This window comes from Pelodiscus sinensis, chromosome 1, assembly GCF_052426305.1.
Source record: "Pelodiscus sinensis isolate ZL-2025 chromosome 1, ASM5242630v1, whole genome shotgun sequence".
NCBI classification, from domain to species: domain Eukaryota; kingdom Metazoa; phylum Chordata; order Testudines; family Trionychidae; genus Pelodiscus; species Pelodiscus sinensis.
Window position 1 is genome coordinate 328,989,309 of NC_143052.1, and position 25,120 is coordinate 329,014,428.

At 46.2% G+C, this 25,120-nt stretch overlaps 1 protein-coding gene across 1 annotated transcript in view; it reads left to right on the plus strand.

Annotated features, from left to right (window-relative positions):
* SLC36A4 (solute carrier family 36 member 4) overlaps positions 1-25,120 on the plus strand; it is a 227,033-nt gene that overhangs the window by 15,844 nt on the left and 186,069 nt on the right. The window contains exons 2-4 of the mRNA XM_075919368.2: positions 7,805-7,928; positions 15,363-15,453; positions 20,687-20,775. Coding sequence (XP_075775483.2) covers positions 7,805-7,928; positions 15,363-15,453; positions 20,687-20,775 — 304 coding nt within the window. The remainder of the gene's footprint in view (positions 1-7,804; positions 7,929-15,362; positions 15,454-20,686; positions 20,776-25,120) is intronic.

Genomic DNA, 25,120 nt, shown 5'->3' on the forward strand with positions numbered 1-25,120 from the left:
GTTTCTCATTTCAGTGAGAACTGACATGCTCTGTACTATTGGACAGGTCATTTAACCTGGTAACTGTTATCTCCAGTCTGTAAAACAAGTATAATACTTTATAGTACCCTCAGCACTTTACCCCCCCCCCCGAGATTCTATAAAAATGCTACATGTTCACCCAAGTCCCCCCATCAACTGTCCTGTGCAGCTTTCTCTTCCTCTCCTTACAGTCTCTCTCACTTATCCTCTGTGACTTCATGTTCCATGTTAAGGACCTTTCTCACTCATTAACTGCATGTCTTCTCACTCTCAGCTGTTCATTTGCTCTGTAGCTCTGGTTCAGCTCTCTCCCTGACCAAAACAGACATTCACATGTCTTGATCTTTACCAACTCTGTCGCTGAGCTCCCCTTATCTAACCATCACTTTTGGCCTTTCTGTTACTTCTAATTCATCAGCATAGATAAATTCTTGTCTACTTTCAGCACTCTCCTCCCTGCCTTGCCTTTCCTTTCCTTTCTTCCTTTGGTATGGTTATTGATTCTCTCCACGCTTCTAGTCTCCTCCACCCTGGACTCTTCTGCCTGTCTCTCCTATGTCCAAACCCCAGCACTAGCTCATCCCCAACATTTGCTTCCTCTTTTCCTGTGCTGTGGAATGTCTGTGGTAAAAATCCTATGACCAGGCTTACTACCTCCGCTATAGATTTATTCTTTCCTACTTCTGTTCTCTTATTTTCCTGGGTAAACAATTTTACATCTCCAATGTAATTGAATTACATGCTCGTGATCCCAGCTAGCTTTTCAGCACCTTTGACTCACCTTCAAACTCATTCCTGAACCCATTCCCTTCTCCTGCCTCTGCTTTCAGGAGCTAACTGATTTCTTTCAAGAGAAAACTGGCAGAATAAAATATGACCTTTCCTTCTCATCTTGGTTTGCCTTCTCTTCTCCTCCTATAATTCTCCTCCTTCCCTGTGACAGACATGGAAGTTTTTCATCTGCTCTCCTTATCTTACCCTTCCATGTGACCCTGTAACCCCATCTTATCCCATTTCCTGATGAGTTTCATACCCTCTCATATTCTCTTTAATCTCTCATTTCCCTAGGCTCTATTCCACAACTTGTGGATTTACCTCTCTACTCTAGACCTGTCTCTTTTCTAATTAAAATCTGATTCTCTGGCATCTTTGAGGATTTGTTGATGTCAGTTCAAGATCAACATGACAACAACAACTTTTAATCTTCCCTTCCCCTCCATGCTCTGGTATTAGACTGGCATCTTTTTTGATTTGGACATCTTTCTAGGTATTTACATCTAAGAGAAATCTAAATCTTGCCGTGTTTTTATATTACATCTCTAAGGGTATATCTAGACTACATGCCTCTGCTGACAGAGGCATGTAAATTAGACATACCGACATAGTCAATGAAGTGGGGATTTAAATATCCCTGCTTCATTGGAATATAAATGGTCTGTGCGTTCTGCCGGCTCAGCTGTTTGTCGACACAAAGCGGCAGTCAAGACGGGGATTGGTCACCAAGGAAAGCCTTTGTCAACTGATCCCTTATGCTTCGTGAAATGAGGTTTACAGGATCGGTCGACAAAGGCTTTTCTTGGTGACCGATCCCGGTCTTGACTGCCGCTTTGTGCCGACAAACAGCTGAGCAGGCACAACGTGGCGGCCATTTTTATTCTAATGAAGCGGGGGATATTTAAATCCCCACTTCATTGACTATGTCGGTATGTCTAATTTACATGCCTCTGTCGGCATGTAAGATAGTATTGCCCCCCGACATCCATTCAGAATGCCAGGAAAGTGATCTTTGAATCAGCACATCACTTGGACCGTGTCACCCCTCTTTTTCCATCTCTTGCTCTCCATTCTCTAGAGCATCAAACATAAACTTCTTGTCTTTGCTTTCAAGGTCCTTCACAGTCTATCCTCACCCTAATGATAATCACCTTCTCTACTAAGGTGTTGACTCCCACACCAGTCCAGTAATGCCAGCGCCCATTGCTGATTTGTTAAATTTTCAAATAGGCATCTTTGTGCTTTCCCTCAAACTTGGGAGTAGCTCCCCGTAAACATCTGCACGATACCTCATTATCCTCCTTACAATCTCCTTTGCCGTGAGCCCTACAAAAATATTGACAATGGTTGAGATGTTGGTGCACTGAGACCATGGTATATCATACTGACCAATAATATCTCTGTTTCCTAGTACTCCCATGTGAACTCTGCATTCATCTGTTGCATCTTGTTATTGGGTACTTGGATTGTATGCTCTTAGGGGCAGGGATCAGCTTTGTGTTCTGTTTTTGTACAGTACCTAGTACAATGCTAGGCACTGGTCCATGCATGAGGCTTCTAGATGCTATGGTAATAATAATAAATAGGATAGTATTGAAAACAACTGTTGGATGAATATGTGTGTTTTAGGCTAGGATTAATCACCAGGAGAGGATAAATTTCTGAGGGGCAAATAACCTGTCTTCACAGGAACTTTCCATATTTTTTTAAAAACAAAGATCTTCCTTAAAAATGTTTCTAAATAGACTGTTAGTTAAATATTTTCTTGAAGGGGTCAGAATGAAAGGCAGTGAAGTTCAGGAAAAGGTACAACGTTGTCAACATTTAAGTCTGAGACCACTAACTCTGTTTCTGAGGATCTGAATTGTGGTAAGCTCATGCTGAAAATCTGCAGCTCATTATTTATCTATCATAAAAGTTCTTAGTAGCAGGCGTGAATTAAAAAAAAAGATGTATTTGCTTCCATTTTTGAAAATAGTGTCAACGAAAGATGTTTCACCTTCTGGATGACAAGGGCAGTATTTTGCTGATCATTCTAAATGTCTGAGTTGTCATGGAGAAGGGTAACAAAAGGTTGCAGGTGCATATGATAGTTCTAAGAAAATATTTTGCATGCTCCAAGCAGCTACATTTAGGTGAGATTGCAACTGAAACTTTTCAGTTTAATTGGTATATTATATTATGCAGTTTATGTACAAGAGTAAAAACTGCTATGATATTTGGTGCAAATTGAAATGTTCCAAGTTGTAGAGGAGATTTAAAACTTTTTTTTTCTTAATGCTGGGGATTAGAGAGCATTTTCATGATCTTCCGTCTATTTGTAAATCATCTTTTTATCACAGCGTAGCAGGCAGACAGGATTGAGATTAGTTTTTGCTTGCCAGAAGTAGTTTTTCTGGCATTTCCTAAAACTGATGGGGAGTTCCTTCAAAAGATAGGAGGCTTATTTAATTGGCCTAATTAATACAAGTCAAACAAACTCCCTCTGATCTGGAAGTAATGTCCTTTTTTTAAAGCCTTCTATAAATGTTGCTCAAGAACTAACTTGAGAAGGTTCCTTCCCTGGGCTCAGAAGATGAGCCTCCGATGAAGCTGCTGACACACTGGCACAAACACCAAGCACTAGCCTGGCCCAGGAATTCTATGGATTGTCTGTATTTTTTACTCAAACCCAGGAGCCCTTAACCCATACTCAGGCAGTAGTGGGAATCTGCCTGGCTGAGATCTTCCCTGGCATTCAAGATTAGCAGGGATCTCAGTACTGCCAAATGCTGTGTTTAGTATTGGATGTCCCTGAAGCTTGTAAAGGACACTTCCTGCCACATTGTTTCTGCTGAGAGGACTTCATATGAAGAAGGTACTTTCTAGACCAGACCTGGGCAAAATATGTCCTGTAGGCTGGCTATGGCCCACCAAGCCACCGGATCTGGCCTGCAGAGGCAGAGGGGAGCCCCAGGCAGGCTCCCCAGCTTGCCCTGCAGCCCCATGTGCCCTGCAGAAATGCAGTTGCAGGGCTCCTTTTCTGTTTTGAAACTGGAGGGGAGGGGGAATTTTTAGGAGCTGCCCCACCCCTAGCACATTCTCATTGGCCAATTTCTGGCAGAAACCAGCCAATGGGAGCTGCTTGTTGAACTAACAGGCAGCTAAGAAGAATAACACCCGCTCTCCTGGGCTTAGTTACTGTATTCATGATGCACATAGCCCAGCAAGCAGGCAGGCTGGCTGAGAAACATTTTAAGCTTGGCAGGCAGGCTAGTTTGGCAGCTGGCAAGTAAGTCTTGACCACAGCCTGCTTCTGGCACCCCAGCCCTTTCCTGCCCCAACTCTTTGCCCTCCCTCACTCAGCATACCCAAATCCTCTGTCCTCTTCTTACACCCTTATCCCCTCCCAGATCTGGCATCCCACTCTCCTGCCCCAGATCACAATCCCCTCCTACCCTAGGTCACATGCCAAACTCCTGCACTCCAGTCCCCTGCCCTAGGTCACAACCACCTGCTTCATCCCAGATGCTTCCTAGACTCCGGGCTCCCTCCTGCACCCCAATCTCTTCCTCAAGATCTCTTCTGCATCCAACCTCCTTCTCAGATCCCACATCTCCTCCATTAATATCATGGAAGAGTGTGGCCCTCAATCACTTTCTAAAATCTTGGCATGGATCCCTGTCAAAAATTATTGCCCACCCCTGGTTTGCAGTCTGATATTCTTAGCTATCTGAATAAGCTTCATTTCAAAGTTAAATAATTATAATTTTTGAAATTTCTCTTCACATGTAAACTCCCTCCTATTTCTGACTGTCTTTGCTGCGCTTCTGTGGGTCTGTAATACTTTAAGCTTTCATGAAAAGAACTGAACATAACTTGTTCAGTATGTCACTGTTCTTTATGTTACCGTTGTTAAAATGCACTCAGGTATCTTATCTCCTTTATTATCAGCAAACTGGGTTGACATTTTCTATCAAGCTGTTCCTGATAACTCCATAAGTAATCTCAGAAGATATTACTGGTTCATGCTCTGGTATCTAGTGCTTTTTGAAAAGCAATGTCATTTCTTCTAGTTGAAGAGATAATCTTATACGCATGTTACAATTGTATGTGTATTGAATAAACAAGGGGGTTTCTTTTTTCTAAGAAATGTCTGATGGCTAGCAAGTATAACACGTGTTAATGTTCAATACAGTAAGAGGTGTTTTTGACAGTTAAGTAATAAAACTATGTTAACCTGTGAAATGGGCACATTATGAGTAGGTTAATATTGCTTCTATTGTCCTTAATTTGAACATTTCCTGACTTCTTGTAGATCATTAATTTGACAGATTTATTAAAAATATGACTGGCTTAATTTTCTTAAACTACAAACTACCTCATAATAAATTACATATTAAGACAACTGTTAATGTCACAATATGGCAGAGAAGCCAGGAAATTCAGAGTTTGGATTCCTACAGCAAATTTGGCATATTTAGATTATAATAGGTTCTTTTGTTACATGAGAACATACAGGATATATAAATGTGATCTGGGCAGTCAATTTTTTTTGTCAGAGTCCAAATTTCTTGGACATGGTATAATCAAGATCTAGGCTCCCTCCTAGATTCCCTCTCCTAACCTCTTGGCTGTCCTTCCCAGGCTTCCTGCTCACTTGCCAGTTCCTCACCAACTCTGCCAGAAGAGTTAGGTGACCCTATTTCCCTAGACTGAAAATGGGATTCAAAGAGCTGGCATGAAGCACTTGCGATTGCTGCTCACCTCCACCACCATATGTTCCTCTGTGCCTCCAGTTGAGCTATGTAGCAGAGATGGGAGGAGGGGAGGAATGGGCATGGGCTAAGATCTGGGCAGCAAAGTAATGTATGAGTGAATGTGACCATTTTTAAGCTAGGAGCCAGGAGGTGAAGCTGTTGGACTATTATTCAGCTAGTGATGCCACTTTGGGGGCTGAAATTGTAAAGGGGCATGAAGGAGGGTTCAAGTAGTAGAAGGGACCAAAGAGATTCCAGAGACATCCCTGGGAAGAGGGAGCTAGGCCAGGATATAACAGAAGCGATGACTGAAAGCAGATTGGGGGGGTGGGGGGAGAAGAGGCTTGGTGCTGTGAGAGAGGGCTGAAGAGGGCTCTGGGGACTGGCCTTTAAGGATGGAGGGTGGTGAGAACACAAGGCCAAGGTGGGAGGCTGCAGGAACTTCTTGGGAGAAGTTGGCATGAGGGCAGATTGTGTGTGAGGGACGTCAGGGACTGCTTGAGGATAAGGAGCTTGAAATTGGGGTCGGGGTCAGGGCCACTGGGGTGTGGGGATCTCTTGGGGACAGGTTGGCACATGGCTGGTGGAAGACCATTTAAGCAGGTTGTTCACAATCACCACAAATGGTCTCTTTGTCCAGGTGTGCCCAGGTCTATTCTGCACATGGACCTATTTGCAATAAGCGCAAACAAAACATCATCTTTTTTTGTTGCTGAGTGAGTCAAAGTCTGATATGGTCCCCTCTTTGACCTGCTGGAGACCTATTCTCTGTTACACCTTTCTGTGAGGGTGGTGTCCTTGGATGCTATTACTATAGCCAAGAGCGTGGTGGAACTTCAAACCTTATGATCAGAACCTCTTTCTACCATCTTCTTTACAGACACGGTTTTCCTTTGACCTCACCCAAATTCCTACCCCAAATGGTTTTCAGTTTTCACATTGACCAAGTAATTTTTATTTACCAACTTTTTTTTCAAAGCCTAATTTGAGTGAAGAAAAATGTTGTACTAGACATTAGAAGAGCTTTTTATTTGGATTGGACTAACAGGTTTAGGTTTCTCTCTCAACTGTTTATTGCAGTTTTGTACAGAGTAAAGGGCTATCCAGCATCCACCCACTGGATCTCTTCCTGTAATAATTTATGCTATTGATTAGTTAGTATCACATCCCCAGTAGAGTGTTGACTCCTTCAGGCAGATAGCAGGCAACTTCCACAGACTTTCTGCTTTGTAGTGCTCATCCTGGACATTTGGAAAGTGGCAGTGTGATTATCAAGCCATATCTTTGCTTATCATTATACCATCTCTCCTGAACCTAGCGACATTGTCAGATTTGGGTGGCTGGTACTACAATGCCTATTCGGGTATTCTCCAAGCCCATTTGCAACTCAAGCTGATTTTTTTGTCACCTACAGGAAAAGACATATGCAATTTCTTGAAAAAATGATTACTGACCTTTTTTTTTTTTTTTTTTTTTTTTTTTTTTCTGTAAGGCTACGTCTAGACTGCAAGGTTTTTGTGCAAAAACCTTCAGAGGGTCCACAACTCAAATGCACTTTTGCTCAAGTAAATCAGCAGTAAAACGGCAGAACAGAGGGCTTTTTCTGATGTAGGTAAACCTCCTTTTATGAGGCATAACACCTTTTTGTGCTACAGCTGTTGTGCAAAAAGGCATGTTTGGACACTCCATAGGGGTTTCTTGCACAAATAGAGCCTATCCGAAAAAGCACAGGTGCTCTGATTGCTTTTGCACAAGAGAGCTTCCACACTGCATGGACGCTCTTGAACAAGAAAGCTCTGATTGCCGTTCACAGAATGGCAATGTGCTTTGAGGTGTGGACGCACTTTTGTGCAAGAAGTTTTTGTGCAAGAACTCTTCCACAAAAGACGACTTGTGCAAAAACCCTGCAGTGTAGATGTAGCCAAACTGTTCTTCAAGATTTTTGCATATGTCCAGTCCACAATTTTCCCTCCTGCCCTTCTCTATTGGAGTCTTTCCTGTAGGAAGGAACTGAGGGGGATCAGAGACAGGCCCATTCTTTATGCTTATGTGTAATAGTGTGAGGCACTAGACAGTACTCATGTCCTGATGGGTATTTCTGAGTGAAATGTCTACAACTGTACGCTACAGGCATGCACACATCTACAGTGGAATACACATGTGCAAAATATCCCGAAGACCAGTAATTACAGAAGAAGATTAGTAACTTTCATTTACTGAATATTTCTAAATTTGGTCATATTACTGAAATGGTTTCTTGCACTGTACAGACATGGAAGTAATGAAGCCTTTAATTGGAGAACAGAACTTGGACAGCATTTCTGAGGATGAGCACGAAAATGAATTGTTGCCAGTTGAGAAGCATTACCAACTTGATAATCAAGAGGGTATTACGTATGTACTGTTTTAAATGCCATTCTCTTACCATTGACTTGTTTTTTGGAAATATTCTGGTGCTTTTAAGGGATTTCCCCATGACTGTAGCATAGCTGCTTCTTTGAGTGCTTGCTCATGTTCATTCTGATTAGGTGTGCACGTGCCACGTACACGGATTCTAGAGCTTTTTTTCCTTTAGTAGTATCCATAGGGTCAGGCAGGGAGCCCCCTGGAGTTGCGCTGATATACCGGTGCATATATACCCCTGCTGGCCCCTCCACCCTCTCAGTTCCTTCTTACTGCCTGTGACGGTAGCTGGAGCATGCGTTAAGGCTATCAGCCTGTCCGTAGCAGTTTGTATTCATCATCTATTCCTGTATTATAGTTAGAATCAGTAGTTAAATACTTGTTAGGTAGTTGTTAGTGTAATTAGTTGGCAAAAGAGCTCAGCGGGACTCTCCCTGTTAGGGGAGGGGATGCCAGGGCCCGAAGGCTTTAAGCCGTGTAGTGCTCAAAGCCTATGCCCTGTGGTGACCTGCACTCTTCGTGTTTAAAGTGCCTCGGAGAGGCCCATCAAGAGGAGAGCTGCTTGATCTGTAAAGGATATAAGTCCACGACCAAGAGCGAAAGAGACTCTAGGCTAAAGCTCCTGTTGATGGAGTCAGCGTTACAGCCTCAGAGCGAGGAGCATCCTCACTGTCCACGGTGCACCGTTTGCTTCAGCCTCAGCACCAGGCAAACATCAAGAGGCCATCTCAAAGACACCCAGGCACAGGTCACAGTTGCTGGCACCAAGGAGCTCTAAAGGCTTGAGGGGCCTGTCGATGGAGAGATGTGGTCACAAAGTGTGCCCTAAGGAGGGGCACTTGACCTCCAAGGCGCTTAGGGGAAGGCGCATCCCGGATAAGGCTAGAATCCTGGGGCAGGCTACAGGGATGGGGGTTATCCAGCACCCCTCTACCCCAGAGACATTTGATGCAGCAAGAGAGCTGACTGCAACCTTCCCATGGCATGAGCATCCTCTCACCAGCACCATCATCGGGGTCGTGGGACTCGCAGAGCATGGCGCAGGCCCCAGCACAGCAGCTGTTCAAAGCACCAGCACAGGTACCGACACCAGCTCCCAGCCTCTTGCTGTCTGTGGCACTGGTGCCAAGTACCTTTACGACACCGGGTCAGTTGGTGCCAGGACAGATGGGGCAGCCTCAGCCGACTCTGGTGGCGGCGGGGTATACAGTGTCCCACTATGCGGCACTGCTGATAAGACCCTTCATGGTGCAGACCCCTGTACCGAGCTTTATGCCTACCATGACGGCACTGGTGCAATTGGCACCGTACGCTGGCGCTGATGCCCCTCCCAGCACCTATTCTGGCACCGGGACAGTGGCAGATGGGGCTGACGGTGCAGCAGCCCTTGGTGCCACAGACAGCCACAGCACCCAGGGCTATTTCCCAGTCTACTAGATGCTGCTGAGCACTATGCAGACCCAACAGATGCCTCCCCAAGCACCGTGACCAGAGCACGGGGTAAGCCATCGGCCATGGCCGCATACCAGAGGGAACAAGCTTCGTCTGCCCTCCCCCCCTCGCCGCACCTCCCTCTACCCCCCGGTCGGCATCGGTCTATTCCTCAGAGTCCGAAGCAGAATCCGTGCGGTTGGCCAGATCTTCTTATAGGTCCCGATCTAGGTCTCGCTCAAGCCTCAGATCTTGGCACAGGGACTCGGCGGACCAGCAGCAGTGGCAGGCGCAGTGGCAACCATCACCGCAGTGGCCGTTCTGGACACCTTGGGCCTACCATCAAGGCCAAGGGCCCCCTCACCTCGGGGTCAGTTGCGAAGTCATCTTGCAGGAGTAGTGCCCCCTCCACCACTCTGCTGCAAGCCCCACCACCAGAAGAGGGCCATCTCATGGCAACATTGGTCAGGCCACCAGTGATTGGCCAGGTGCAGGGGACCACAATTCCACCAGTGGGTCCAATGCAGATGGGCCCCTCGACCATTGAGGAAATGGGAGCACCGGAGTGTGAAGAAGAACAAGTGCCACTGAGAGAGTCGTCATCATCCTCTCCAGATGAGGCTGTGGCAGACCTGGCACCCCAACTTCCTTCCATGGATGCCAGGGCTCACCAGGACCTGCTAAGGAGGTTGGCGGCCAACCTGTCCGTGCAGGCTGAAGACGTCCACAAGGACCTGGACCCCATGGTAGATATCCTGTCGGCATCAGGCCTGGGTCGTGTGGCACTACTGCTGAACAAGACTGTTGATAGGTTGTTGAAGACCCTGTGGCAAACGCCAGCATCAATCACACCAACACAAAAAGGGGTGGAAAAGTGTTACTATGTGCCACAAGCGAGGCATGAGCATCTTTTTACTCATCCCACCCTGGGGTCCATACTAGTGCAGGCAGCAGGGCAAAAGGAGCGACAGTGATCTCTGGGGCTGACACCAAAGGCTAAGGACCTTAAAAAGCTGGACCTCCTAGGTAGGAAAACCTATGCCATGGGAGGCCTGCAGCTCCATATCATGAACCAGGAAGTGATGCTGGGGCACTATGCCTTTAATACCTGGACATTGGTGCAGAAATTTGGGGAGCGTCTTCCTCCTGAGTCGTGTCAGGAATTCGGGGCCATCACGAAGGCAGGAAAGGTGGTGACACGCACAACCGTCCAGGTGGCCCTACACGCGGCAGACTCGGTGGCTCGGAACATGGCCACTGCTGTGGTCATGAGGCGTAGCGCATGGTTACAGGTGTCAGGCATCCCGTTAGAGGTGCAAACCACCATACAAGACCTGCCTTTTGAGGGGTTGGGCCTGTTCTCTGAGCAGATCAACTCTAAACTCCACAGCCTAAAATACTCAAGGGCAATGTTAAAATAGCTCGAGATACATACCCCGGCATCTCAGAAGTGGTCCCTCAATCCTAGGCCATACCATAGACCTTTTCAGCGGGGATTTGGGCCAGACAGAGGGCACAGGAGGGGGCGCAATAACGGCTGTCCCAACCACTTTAGAAACAGATGCAGAGGTCCTAGGTCAGACTCTGAGAGAGGGTCTGGCGCATCTCTTGGTCAGCAGACCAAGCCTTCATTTTGAAGGTACACTCGAGAGCATAGTACCAGTGGTACCTTCCTCCCTCCGCCTCCCCTTTGGATACCGACTCTCCCTATATTACCAGACGTGGTCCAAGATGACATCGGACCGCTGGGTCTTCAACCTGGTGAGACAAATATACACTATACCCTTCCTCTCTATCCCTGCCTCCCACCCTCTCCTCCCCATCCCTTTTCAGGGGCCCCTCTCACGAGACCCTTCTAAGATAGGAAGTGTCCAATCTTCTGTGTCATGGGGCCATAGAACAAGTTCCGTGGGGACTCAGTGGGAGGGGCTTCTACTCCCGATATTTCCTTATCCCCAAAGTGAAAGGGGGAGGGGGCCACGTCTTATCTTAGATCTAAGGAATCTGAACTCTTTTATAAAGAAAACAAAGTTCAGAATGGTCACCTTGGCCTGCATCATCCCTTTCCTCCAGAAAGGAGACTGGTACGCTGCTCTCGATCTGAAAGATGCCTACTTCCATATTTTGGTGTCCGCAGTATGCAGGAAGTTCCTCAGATTTGTGGTGGGTCAGGACCACTTCCAGTTTATGGTCCTCCCATTTGGCTTATGTATAGCCCTGAGGGTGTTCACCAAGTGTATGGCAGTAGTAGCCGCATTTATGCGACGCCACAGAATCCAAGTATTCCCATATCTAGACGATTGGCTGATAAGGAGCACATCTCAAGAACAAGTGACAGACCATGTCAAAAGGGCAAATGCACTTTTTGGGAACCTTGGCCTTCTCATAATTGATGTCAAATCCTCACCAAACTCCATGTAAGTGATAGAGTTTGTGGGAGCCTGTTTGGACTCATCTGTAGAGAGAGCCTCCCTGCCAAGAGACAGGTTTCTCACAATGTGCTTGTTGATAGCAGACCTGCAGAGGTTTCCCACCACAACGGCGAGAACCTGTATGAGGCTCCTTGGCCATATGGCGGTGTGTACATATGTGGTTTCGTATGCCAGGTTAAATGTGTGACCGCTACAAGGGTGTCTCGAGGCAGTGCACAACCCCATGCAGTAGCCTCTGGATGTGGTGCTCACTGTACCAGAAAGGATATTCTGCTCTCTAGACTGGTGGAAGGACAAGAGCATGGTGTGTGCGGGAATTCCATTTGTCAGTCCCCATCGGTATGGCTGGTCACGGATGCATCAGACATGGGATGGGGGCGCACCTGGGTGGCCTCAGGACGCAAGGTATGTGGTTACCAGGGGAAGTATCCCTTCACATAAATGTCAAGGAGCTTAGGGCAGTCAGGTTGGCATGCATGGCGTTCCTCCCCCAGCTGGAGAACAAGGTGGTTGCAGTGTTGACAGACAACACAACCGCCATGTATTATATCAGCAGACAAGGGTGAAGGCACATTCTTCTCCCCTGTGCTGGGAAGCCCTAGAGTTGTGGGAGATGTGTATCTCTCACAATATTCATATGGAGGCGTCGCACCTGCTGGGGTCCAGAAATGGGTTGGTGGACAGGCTCAGTCACTCCATTCAGGTGCACGAGTGGACTATAAGAGAAGACGTACTGCAGAGAATATTCCAAAGGTGGGGGTATCCCCATCTAGACCTCTTTGCAACTTTGAGCAATGCCCATTGCTTGGGCTACTGCTCGTACATGGGCCACGGGCTGGAATCCCAAGGGGGATGCGGTCCAGATCAGGTGGCCTAGGCGTCTATTGTACTCTTTCCCTCCACTCCCTCTGGTTCATGAGACGCTAATCAGGGTGGGGAAATTTGGGGTTCAGGTGATATTGATAGCACAGGTGTGGCCTCACCAACACTGGTTCACGACCCTCCTAGAGCTGGCTATGGAAGGCCCATAGTACCAGATCTAATCACACAGAAGTGCGAGGAAGGGATGGTTCTTCACCCAAGCCTGCCGTCCCTACACCTAATGGTGTGGTGCCTGAGTAGTTGTCAGCCTTAGAGCAGGCTGGCTCACGAGGGGTTCAAGAGGTGCTTCTGGAAAGTAGGAAGCCATCCACTTGGGTGTTATATGAGGCTAAATGGAGAAAGTTTACTTTGTGGTTGGGGGATAAGGAGCAGGGGAAGCAGTGGTCTCTCTTATTTTGGAGTACCTACTCCACCTTAGGAGGCAAGGCCTCGCCACGTCCTCGCTGAAGGTTCACCTAGTGGCAATAGCAGCCTTTCACCCAGGTGAAGGCCAAAGGTCTATCTTTACTAATGCTATGATTAAACAGTTTCTGAAGGGAGTGCACAGACTGCTCCCATATAAACGGCCGCTGGCGCCACCCTGGGACCTTAATCTAGTCCTGACAAGTCTCATGAAGGCCCCTTTTGATCCACTAGCTTCGTGCTCCTTGAAGCACTTGTCATACAAGATGGCTTTCTTGGTGGCCATTACCTCAGCTAGGAGGGTGTCCGAACTTAGAGCGTTGACTTCAGAGCCCCCTTACATGGTCTTCTTTAAAGATAAGGTGAGAATATGTCCTCACCCGGGGTTCCTACCCAAGGTGGTCTTGCACTTCTACCTATCTCAGGACATTTACCTGCCGGTTTTTTACTCCAAACTGCACTCCACAACCAAGGAACAGGCCCTGCACTGTTTGGATGTCAGGAGGGCAATGGCGTTTTACATAAATAGGACATGGGAATTCCGTAAGTCACCACAGTTGTTTATTTCAGTAGCAGAAAAAATGAAGGGATTGCCGGTTTCCGTTCAGTGCATCTCCTCGTGGATTACATCTTGCATCCGGGAGTGCTATGAGGGTGCGGGCAAACTAACGTCACCGTTAACTGCTCATTCCACGAGAGCACAGGTGGCCTCGGCGTCATTTTCTGGGGCATGTGCCAATTTTGGAAATCTGTAGGGCAGCCATGTGGTCATTGGTGCACACGTTCGCAGAGCACTGTGCGATCATGCAGCTGGCTAGGGAGGATGCCACAGTCGGGGCGGCAGTTCTAAGGTCTGCAGAAGTATATTCAGGAGTCACCTTCCAACCCCATCTCCAGGGCAACGGCTAGGGATTCACCTAATCAGAATGGACATGAGCAAGCACTCGAAGAAGAAGCGGTTACTTACCTTGTAACTGTTGTTCTTCGAGGTGTGTTGCTCATGTCTATTCTACATCCCACCCACCTCCCCTTGTCGGAAGGAGCTGGCAAGAAGGAACTGAGGGGGTGGAGGGGGCCAACAGGGGTATATATGCACCAGTATATCTGTGCAACTCCAGGGGGCTCCTTGCCTGGCCCTATGGATACTGCTAAGGGAAAAAAGCTCCGGAATCTGTGCATGCGGTGCGCTCACACCTAATTAGAGTGGACATGAGCAGCACATCTCGAAGAACAACAGTTACGAGGTAAGTAACCTCTTCTTTTAGGGATGTAAAAATCCCTTTTATCTGGTTAAACATAAAGTTCATGTTTAATTGATTAACTGGTTTAACGTAATGCTGCTCTGGCCAGCAGGAGTGGGCCAGGCCTGCCATGGACAGGTTCTGCTCCAGCTGGCAGGAGCGCCTTCCAACCATGGGGAGTTGCTTCACCATCCATCTTTTAACTGGAATTAGTAAGCCTCACAGTTAAAGGCGAAGCAAACTGGTTAACCAGTTAACCATTTCATATCCCTAAATTAGCTTTATGATTCTGCTTTGGGAATCCTCAGACAGAGTTTTGGTAAGCTAAGCTCTGTTGTTGGGCTGCTTTGTGTAGACCCTCATTTTCCAGAACTAGTGATGAAACAGGCTTTTTTTTTTAATGATTGCAATGCTTATAAAGTGTTTGTTTGATTTGTTCAGGATTAAGGGAGCTTTTATTACAGAACAAATCAAATATATTTTAAGACTGTTTCAGTTTTAGGAAGTATCTGGAAGTCCTTAGAAATATAGTTTAACGAACCTGAGTATAGATTTATTTGGGGGTCTACAAAAGTTTTCTTTGATGTATTTCTTTTAAAGTTACTCTGTCAGACTCCTGATCACATCTATAGCCGTTCATAAAGGCGTAACTTCTAAAATTGTTTAGGCAAAAATCAGCACAGCATCAGCCTGTTGTACTTAGTTGCCCCTCTCTGACAAAAGGAGAGTGTCACTGCACCATTAAGATGAAATCCAGACTTTGGACCAACAGTTGAAGTGAATTCCAGACCAGGGATCATTCCCCAGAGAACACCTGGCTTCAGTTCCTCAAAACTCAAATCCAGACCCTGATGGGAGTATCCCAGCTATTTTTTGCTTTGACAAGGCTGTCTTGTGTCTTTCACAAGACTGCCGTGACCACCTTGAAACATCTAATGCATATACATTTTATCTTTACATTTTACACACTCATTGGTGAAACGCTATCAGAATGTTGTTCAAAGCCTCCATTCTGACTATATTATTTGTATTTTCAGGTTTGTACAAACACTTACTCATCTCCTCAAAGGAAACATTGGTACTGGGCTCCTGGGGCTTCCACTTGCAATGAAAAATGCAGGCATTGTGGTAAGAGTTTTACCCCCCCCCCTTACATATGGAAGAAATACATAGATATACTTTATCACATTTCTGTAGTTTGGACTGATAAAACTAAAATATAGGTGATTTGATTACAGGCAGTCCCTGGGTTATGTACAAGATAGGGACTGTAGGTTTGTTCTTAAGTTGAATTTGTATGTAAGTCGGAACTGGTACATATTGTAGGGAAACTCTAGCCAAACATTTATCCAGAGCTCAGTTTTATTCTCCCACACCTCACTTCCCTCAGTCCTTTATTCTCAAGCTGAGGTGTCTGCTGAGAAAAGCCACTCTGCGTCTCCCTGGTGTGCTGGGGGGGGGGGGCTAGCTTCGCGTCTCCCTGGTCTGCTGGGGGGAAGCAGCTAGTGCAAGGTTGCCTCACCCCGTTTGTAAGTAGGGATCCGATGTAAGTCGGATCCATGTAACCCGGGGACTGCCTGTATATGATCTGTTATGTCTACATCAACTTGAACAGGGCATCATCTTAGTTTCCTCTTCCAGAGGCTAGTTAGAACTAGGAATTGGGATTCCTTAATTGGCTATTGGTTCACTAATTAACCTTGATCTCTGTAAACTGCATTTTCTAGAGCTGATTGGAAAAGTGTATTTGTATTTTGTCTCATAAGAAAATTCTGTGAAGCTTTCTGTGAAAAATTGAAAACTAAAAACTTTTGATTCAGAAATGGTCATTGTGCCTTATGCGAGTTGTAGTTGGGGTATCTAATTTTCTCCTCCTCTTCTGTGGATAGGTCTCCTTAATAGGATTGCACCTCCTGCAATTCACAAGGTTCTTTAATCTTTCTAATCTGTTGAGGTGGTTCACAGAAACCCCCGGAGCACTTTGCTTCATGGCAGACATAGTGCAGTTGGGGAGCCTGGTCCACAGAGGAAAATTAAGACAAAAGGTACCAGTAAAACTCTTTTGAGGCAGTGTAGTAGTATGTCCAAATCAAAAGATTTAGTTTCTGGGTGAACCTTGAAAATTTTTCAGTTCGTGGATGTTCATCTCTCTCTCTCTCTCTATCTCCCCCCCCCCCCCCCCCAGCCAAAAAACAACTTTTTTCCTATGGGATGACAGCGTGATATCATCAGCGTTGCTCCCTCAGGCTTGGCAGAGTGAGAAGGGGAATCTGTGTTTATGGCTCAGGCAGGATGGGAACCATTCACTGATGGGGCTGGGCAAGTTCCCCATCCTCCTCCAGGATCGAGGCTGGGGCTAGGCAGAGTCCCAGGGGCTCCAGTGGGCAGGGGTCCCTGCACACCCTGGTCGTTCTCCCAGCCCCTCCTTGGGGAGTGCCCTGGGCTCCCTGCTGTCTCCTGGCTTCTCTGCAGGAGGGTCAGAGGCAGCGGCATTTCCTTGGTGTGCTCTGGGCTCCCTGGAGCCCCCGCAGGAAGCAGCTTCAGCTCCACACTCTGCTGCCTGCTGCCGGTCTCCAGCTTAGGGATGTAAAGGACTAGTCGACTATCTGATAAGCATTTGCTTATCAGAGTCGATAGTCTAGTCGACTAGTCACTCGCCCCCTTGCTGCCGCTATCAGATAGAGGCAGCAAGAGGGGGAGAAGAGGAGCTACTTAAAAGTGGCAGCTCAGCACAGAGCCTGAGCCAGCTGCTCCATGCGGCACTGCTGCTTTGAATGCTGCGGGGAGCTGGGCTGACCCCAGGCTCCTCGTGGCATTTCAAAGCGGCAGCGCTGCATGGAGCTTGGGATCAGGTGAAGACCCCCCCAGCTGATCCTGGGTTCCACATGTCGTGCTAGCTTTGAAATGTACAAGAGACCCCAGAAGCAACACGGGAATATAGGCAAGCAACACGGGAATGCAGGGGCAAGATTAGAAAGGCAAAGGTACAAAATGAGATCAAACTAGCTACAGGCATAAAGGGAAACAAGAAGACCTTTTATAAATACATTAAAAGCAAGAGGAAGACCAAGGACAGGGTAGGCCCACTGCTTAGTGAGGAGGGAGAAGCAGTAACAGGAAACTTGGAAATGGCAGAGATGCTCAATGACTTCTTTGTTTCGGTCTTCACCGAGAAGTCTGGAGGTGTGCCTAACGTAGTGAATACAAACAGAGAGAGGGTAAGTTTAGAAGATAGGATACACAAAGAACAAGTTAAAAATCACTTAGGAAAGTTAGATGTCAGCAAGTCACCAGGTCCTGATGAAATGCATCCCAGGATACTCAAGGAGCTGATAGAGGAGGTATCTGAGCCTTTAGCTATGATTTTTGAAAAATCATGGCAGACGGGAGATTCCAGAAGACTGGAAAAGGGCAAATATTGTACCCATCTATAAAAAGGGGAATAAGAACAACCCAGGAAACTACAGACCGGTCAGTTTAACGTCTGTCCCAGGGAAGATAATGGAGCAGGTAATCAAGGAAATCATATGCAAACACTTGGAAGGTAATAAAGTGACAGGGAATAGCCAGCATGGGTTTGTGAAGAACAAGTCATGCCAAACTAATCTGATAGCTTTCTTTGATAGGATAACGAGCCTTGTGGATAAGGGAGAAGCGGTGGATGTCATATACCTAGACTTTAGTAAGGCATTTGATACGGTCTCGCACGATATTCTTATTGATAAACTAGGCAAATATAACTTAGATAGGGCCACGATAAGGTGGGTGCATAATTGGCTGGATAACCGTAGTCAGAGAGTTGTTGTTAATGGTGCTATATCCTGCTGGAAAGGGATAACAAGTGGAGTTCCACAAGGGTCTGTTTTGGGACCCGTACTGTTCAATATCTTCATCAATGACATAGATATTGGGATAGAGAGTACGCTTATTAAGTTTGCAGATGATACCAAACTGGGTCGGGTTGCAACTTCTTTGGAGGACAGGGACATAATTCAAAATGACCTTAGCAAGTTAGAGAAATGGTCAGAGGTAAACAGGATGAGGTTTAATAAAGAGAAATGCAAAGTGCTCCACTTAGGAAGGAACAATCAGTTCCATACATACAAGATGGGAAGCGACTGTCTAGGAAGGAGCATGGCGGAAAGGGATCTAGGGGTCATAGTGGACCACAAGTTGAATATGAGTCAACAGTGTGATGCTGTTGCAAAAAAAGCAAATATGATTCTAGGTTGTATCAACAGGTGTGTTGTAAGCAAAACTCGTGAAGTCATTCTGCCGCTCTACTCTGCACTAGTTAGGCCTCAGCTGGAGTACTGTGTCCAGTTCTGGGCGCCACATTTCAAGAAAGATGTGGAGAAATTGGAAAGGGTACAGAGAAGAGCAACAAGAATGATTAAAGGTTTAGAGAACATGACCTATGAAGCCAGGCTTCATGAACTGGGCTTGTTTAGTTTGGAAAAAAGAAGATTAAGGGGGGACATGATAGCGGTTTTCAAATATCTAAAAGGGTGTCACAAGGAGGAAGGCGAAAATTTGTTCCTCTTGGTTTCTGAGGACAGGACAAGGAGTAATGGGCTTAAAGTGCAGCAGGGGAGGTTTAGATTGGACATTAGGAAAAAATTCCTAACTGTCAGGGTGGTTAAATATTGGAATAAATTGCCAAGGGAGGTGGTGGAATCTCCCTCTCTGGAGATATTTAAGAACAGGTTAGATAGACATCTGTCAGGGATGGTGTAGACGGAGCTTGGTCCTGCCTTGAGGGCGGGGGGCTGGACTCGATGACCTCTCGAGGTCCCTTCCAGTCCTATGATTCTGTGATTCTAAGGGGCTCTTGTACATTTCAAAGAGGAAGCGCAACATGGAGCCTGGGGCCAGTGCAGGACTCTGAGTCTCCTGCTAGCCCCAGGCTCCCCACAATGTTCCATCTTTGAAATGTACAAGTGCTTATTGACTAGTCGAGTAGTCAATGGAAATTCCATTGTCTACTTGACTAGCAGAGGAATCTCTACTAACATCTCTACTCCAGCTCCCGCGGTCTGGCTTCTTCCAGTCCCGGCTCTGGCTCCTGATGGCAGGCAGGCAGCACCTTGGTGGGGATAGCTGCAAGGCGCTCAGAGAGCTCTTCTGTTCCCCTGGCCCCTCCGCTTCCCATCCAGCCACCTCTGTCTGGGTCATGGAGCAGCAGGGCTCGGGACCCAGCAGCAGAAGTGGGGCTCGAGGCAGCTGGATGGGAAGCAGAGAGGATAGGGGAGCAGTATGATGTCACTGTGGCTCTGCTGGGCTGGGTGGGCCCTATTGTGGGAGAGGGGAGGGGCCGCCGCTCCCCAGAGAGGCCCGAGGACAAGGTTGGGGCAGCGCTATCTTCTCCTGTAACAGGGTCTGTGGAAGAGCCCAAGCCAAGCCCTCCTAGGGCTCCTTCCAGGGGGGGCGCACTGTGGAGAGGAAGGGGGTCTCAGAGGGGAGTTGAGGGTGCCGCCTTAATGATCCAGAGTCTCTCCCTGTATGGTGGGGACCTGGGAGTGGAAAAGGGGCCTTCCTCTGGGGGACCCTCAGTGGGGAGGGGCCACCCTCTATGAGGTGTCTCGCTGGAGGGGCATCTTTTATCATGGAGGGTAGGGAGCAAGCGGTGTTGACGTATGTAGTGGCCACAGAGTGGGAGGTTGGTGAGTGTAGCAAGCAGGGGGCACAGCCCCATAGTTGTTTTTTGTTTTTTTTTAAATTTCTGCTAAAAGCAGATTCTTTTTTTCAATTTCAAAAATTCAATTTTCTATCCAAAATATAGTTTGGATGAAAAAATTTCAAACCATTTTAATATTTTCCCTAATTTGTGATACTTATCATTGTAACTAAGTCCTCTGCACAGGGACCACGTCATCTTTTCTACTGAACAGCACCAAGTATATTGACTTGTAATGTGGAAAACTCTTAGCATTGTTGACAATAAGATGTTCAAAATCATTATTTAGAAATGTGCAAAATCACATTTTTTTTGTGAGGGTTTTTTTTTTGGGGGGGGTGGCACACATTCCAGTGAAATTGGGGCTATTGGGATGAAATCTGCATTTGCTTTTTCTCGCTTTGTTCATCATCCCAAATTGCTCAGTTTTTCATGTAAAAGCCATTTGAGCCCTTAATAAACTAGCAATTAAAACCCCTTTTGGAGTTTCAGAACTTAGGGGTTTTTTTTTATATGTACCATGCTTGTTTCAAACTTTTATGATTGTGATCCTTATTTGATAAAATGTGAAAATAAAATGCAAAATGTCACTTAGATACCCCCCTCTACATTTCTGTGAAAATTATTCTTTGTACAGAATTTCAGGTGTTTACACCCCTTTTCCTATTTTCTTCCTCCGTATAGTTTGGACCAATAAGCCTTGTGCTTATAGGAATTGTATCTGTTCACTGTATGCACATCCTGGTACGATGCAGCCACCATCTGTGTCAAAGGTAAATATGGAGCTATTTGTTACTAAATAGATTCTGAATGCCTTGGGTTTTTTACTCTTTCAGAAAAAGGCTTGATGCTCTAAATCTTTGCAGAGGTATCTATCAGAGCCCAGAAGGAAAGCGTGGCTATGTCTACACTACAGAGTTTTTTCAGAAAAACAGCCATTTTTAAAAAAAAAAAACTTCACTTACGTCCACACTGTAATCGATTCTTTCGAAAAACAATCGAAAGAACAGAGGGGTTTTACCAACATTGGTAAATCTCTTTCTATGAGTGTTAGCCGGTGGCCGAGGTAGTGAGTGGTCTGTGAGCCCTGTCACACCCGAGTCTTTGACAGCTAGGACATAGTCCCTTCGCAGCGGGCAGCCAGGGAGGCTGACGGGTGCCCCAAGAGTCTGCCCCGTGGAGGTGGCACGACTCAACGCTCAGCTCTTGCTGCGTTTACCCCTGATGCGGCTATGGTTCTTTTGAGTGTGTTTGGTTCTGTTACAGCAACAGGAGGAGTCAGGTTAAAGCTTAAACAGTTACTATTTTATTGTTACAAGGCAAACTTAGCTGTTAAATGTTACAAATAACACAGCCACTACAAAAGGCAAGACAGAAAATACAATGAAAAGTCACTTAAAGGTTCCATGAAACCCTTTTGGTTCTCTGAGCTCTTATTGAATGCGCACAAAAATAGACACCTAGCAGGTATATTCTCACCCCTGCGATCCTTACTCCGGCGAAGCCAGCGTTTCTCTCAATCCCAATGGGAAGCAGTCGGTACAATATGAAGGCGTCCCTAAAGTCTCGGGGGTCCAAGACCACCTGACCAGCAGATATGTGATTGGATCTCCAATTAGAGTGTGGCACAGGGCCCCACTTTATACCCCTGTGGTCACGTAAACGCTTCTCTTGTCATTAAAATGCCAATTAAGTTGGAATGTCTTTGTGATGCCCATTCCCACAGGGGGTCCAAAGCTTAATTTACACCCGTGAGGTAGAGGTAACTAAATCATTAGGGCTGGACATTCTTTCTTATGGGGAGGCAGATTCCTCTTCTGGGACGGTGTGTAGGCATATCAATTACTGGTACCAGTCAAAGGCAGCCCGAGACCCCGATCACCTGCTGTCCCAATTGCCGCTGTTATCTGGTTCCTGTCTAGCATCCAGGGCCATTATTATTCCAGCACCTCTGGAGGCCCTGGAGCCTTTGAAGACAGAGTTTCACTCTCAACGATTTCTTTCTCTCCCAAGGATGTCAGAGGGAGCGGAGGGGAGGGAGGGGGCGTTTTTGTCTGGCTACAACAAGGAAGAAGCCTTTTTCCAAAGGAGCTCTTTTGGAAAAAGGCGTGTCTGGATGGGGAAGAGGGAGTTCTTTCAAAAGAAGAGGAAGGAGGAAAAAGCACTGGTACCCTGGTGGCCACTCCGTCCATAGTAATCACAGCTTAAATGCGAGAGAGAATCCAATCAATGTGGATGCTATCTTTTGAAAAAGAAGATTGCTTTTTCAATGCATTTTGACAGTGTGGACACTCTCTTTCAGAAGAAGATCTCTTACTGAAAAACTTCTTCTGAAAAAAGCCTGCAGTCTAGATGTAGCCTGTATGTTGCTTTATATGGTGCAACAACCAGTGATGACTTCTAACTGATTTGCGGGAATGGTTAAGTGTTTGGCATCATCTTTTTACAATGCTTTGACCAATATTTGTTTTTAAATTGAGTTAATTTAACTTACTGTTCCTGAGTGCTAAACTACTCTGGTTCAGCTTGGATGGATTTGCATCTTATTCCATAACCATAAATGGGAAATAACCCCAGTCTCTCATAACAGTTCTAGTTGTTTAATCCTAACTTTTGAGTGAGCAAGTCTGAGCAAATCAAGGAGAGAAAATGGGAAAAAGAGGGCTATGGAAGCTTAAAAATGATATAGAAAAGAAAATGAAATAACATATTTAATAGTGAAGGTGAGTGGCTGAGAGAAAATGAGGCAAGTGCATTTTAGGAAGAATCTATAAGCAACAGTTTTGCTGGCAGAGTATTTTAAATTACAAGTATTTCAATCCAGCTAAAATGCTCTATACCAATGGTCTCCAACCTTTTTAACCACAAGATCACTTTTTTCAATTTAAGTGCAATGTAAGATCTACCTCAAACCCAAATACCCTTGCCCCATTTCCTTCATGCCCCTTCCTTGAGGCCCTGCTGCACCCCTCCTCTGAGGCCTCACCTTGCTCACTCCATCCCTCTTCTTCCCCCATCGTCGATCACTTTCACCAGGCTGGGGTAGGGGGTTGGGATGCAGGTTCTGGTCTTGGGCCAAAGGGTTCAGAGTGTGGGAGGGGCACTGGGCTTAGCCCAGGATGAGGGATTGAGGTCCAGGAGGGGTTTCAGGGTGTAAGCTCTGGGAAGGAGTATGGGTTCAGGGGGACTTATGCCTGGGGCTGGAGGTTGGATGTAGGAGAGGGTTAAGGGCTGGGGACAGGGGTTCAGGAAGCAGACTCTGTAAAAATCCAAAGGAAGGAGGTGGGCAGCCCTTGGTGGATATCTAAAGAAGTGATTATTCCCCTTTATTCTGCACTGGTGAGGACACATCTGGAGTACTGCATCCAGTTCTGGGCCCCCCACTGCAGAAAGGATGTGGACACATTGGAGAGGGTCCAGCGGAAAGCAACCAAAGTGATTAGGAGGCTGGAGCACATGACCTGCAAGGAGAGGCTGAGGGACTGGGCTTATTTAGTCTACAAAAGGGAAGAGTGAGGGGGGATTTGATAGCAGCCTTCAACTTCCTGAGGAGAGGTTCCAAAGAGGATGGAGAGAGGCTGTTCTCAGTAGTGAAGGGTGGCGGAACAAGGAACAATGGTCTCAAATTACAGTGGGGAAGGTTTAGGCTGGATATAGGGAAAAACTACTTCACTAGGAGGGTGGTGAAGCAATGGAATGTGTTACCTGGGTAGATGGTGGAATCTCCATCCTAGAGGTTTTTAAATCTCGGCTTGACAGAGCCCTGGCTGGGATCATTTAGCTGGGATTGGTCCTGCTTTGGGTAGGAGGCTGGACTCGATGACCTCCTGAGGTCTCTTTCAGCCCTATGATTCTATGATTCAAACATAACCTACTTTGCAAGCAGTAAAAGAAGTAATAACAACCTCCACGTATGTGTTGGGTCAGGAGATGAGAGTGAAGGACAGTTTGTGAGAATGACAGAAACACACACACTGTGTGAGAGTGACAGAGATTTTCATTGCCAAGCTCCCTCCATCCCCTTCTCTTAGTGTGAAGATAGGATACAGAAGTGGGGGGAGGAGAGACACCCTGACATCAGATCCCTTTTCTCCCTCCCACACTCTGCTCAGCAAGGAAGAGGCTCCCGGGGGGGGGGGGGGGGGGCAGCTCCAAATAAGAGGGCAGGACGTTGGGTGGAGGGGCAACTGAAGTGCCAGCGCTTGCTAGCTTCCTGGCCAAACCATTCAAGATCACCTTTCAGAGGCTCCAAGATCTACTGGTTGGTGACCACTGCTGTTTACCACCACTTTCCTTACATAATTTTAAAAGTGTGGCATCCTTTTGGCAGTGTGAGAAGAGACAGTAAAGGTGAGAGTACTGAATGATCAAGGGCCATTGTCAAGAACACATCTTTGCAAAAAGATTTCCTTCCAATTTCCCTGTGCAAGCCAATGGATCGGAAGAGAATTATTCTTATACTTTTGTCCAATTTAATTGAATAAAACCTCTCTCTGGGGACTGTATCCTGTCATAATTTCATCTGTTAATAAATTGGAGAGTTCAGAGAAGAGGAATGAAAATGATATAAAGTATTAGAAAACATGCCTTATACTGCTAGACTCTGGAAGTTCAATGTATTTATGTTAATCAAGAGAAGGTTAGGTGACAATATATATCTTCATAGAAAACAAAAATTTGGTAACAGGCAATTCAGTGTAGCAGACAAAAGTAGAACAATATCCATTGTCTGGAAGTTGAAACTAGATAAATTCAAAATGGAAATAAATTGTAATGTTTTAACTGTGAGGGTAATTAATCACTAGAACAATTTATCAAGAGTTGTGGTAGATCTCAGATTCCCCAGGATTGTATGTTTTAAAAATATACTTTAGTTTAAAGAAAAATAACTTCAGGGAAGTCTTCTGGTCTGTGGTATGCAAGAGGTCAGAATAGATGATCACAACAGTCCCTTCTGGCCTTTTGAATTTATGAATCATTAATTTCTGCATACTTCATAAATGGGCTTTATAGATAGAAATAAGGCAAAGGGTTCACTTTTAAGTGTGGTAGATCTGTACTTCTTCCCAGTATCCCAAAGTCCCATTATAGCTGTTGGTCACCCCTTTTGGATTCATG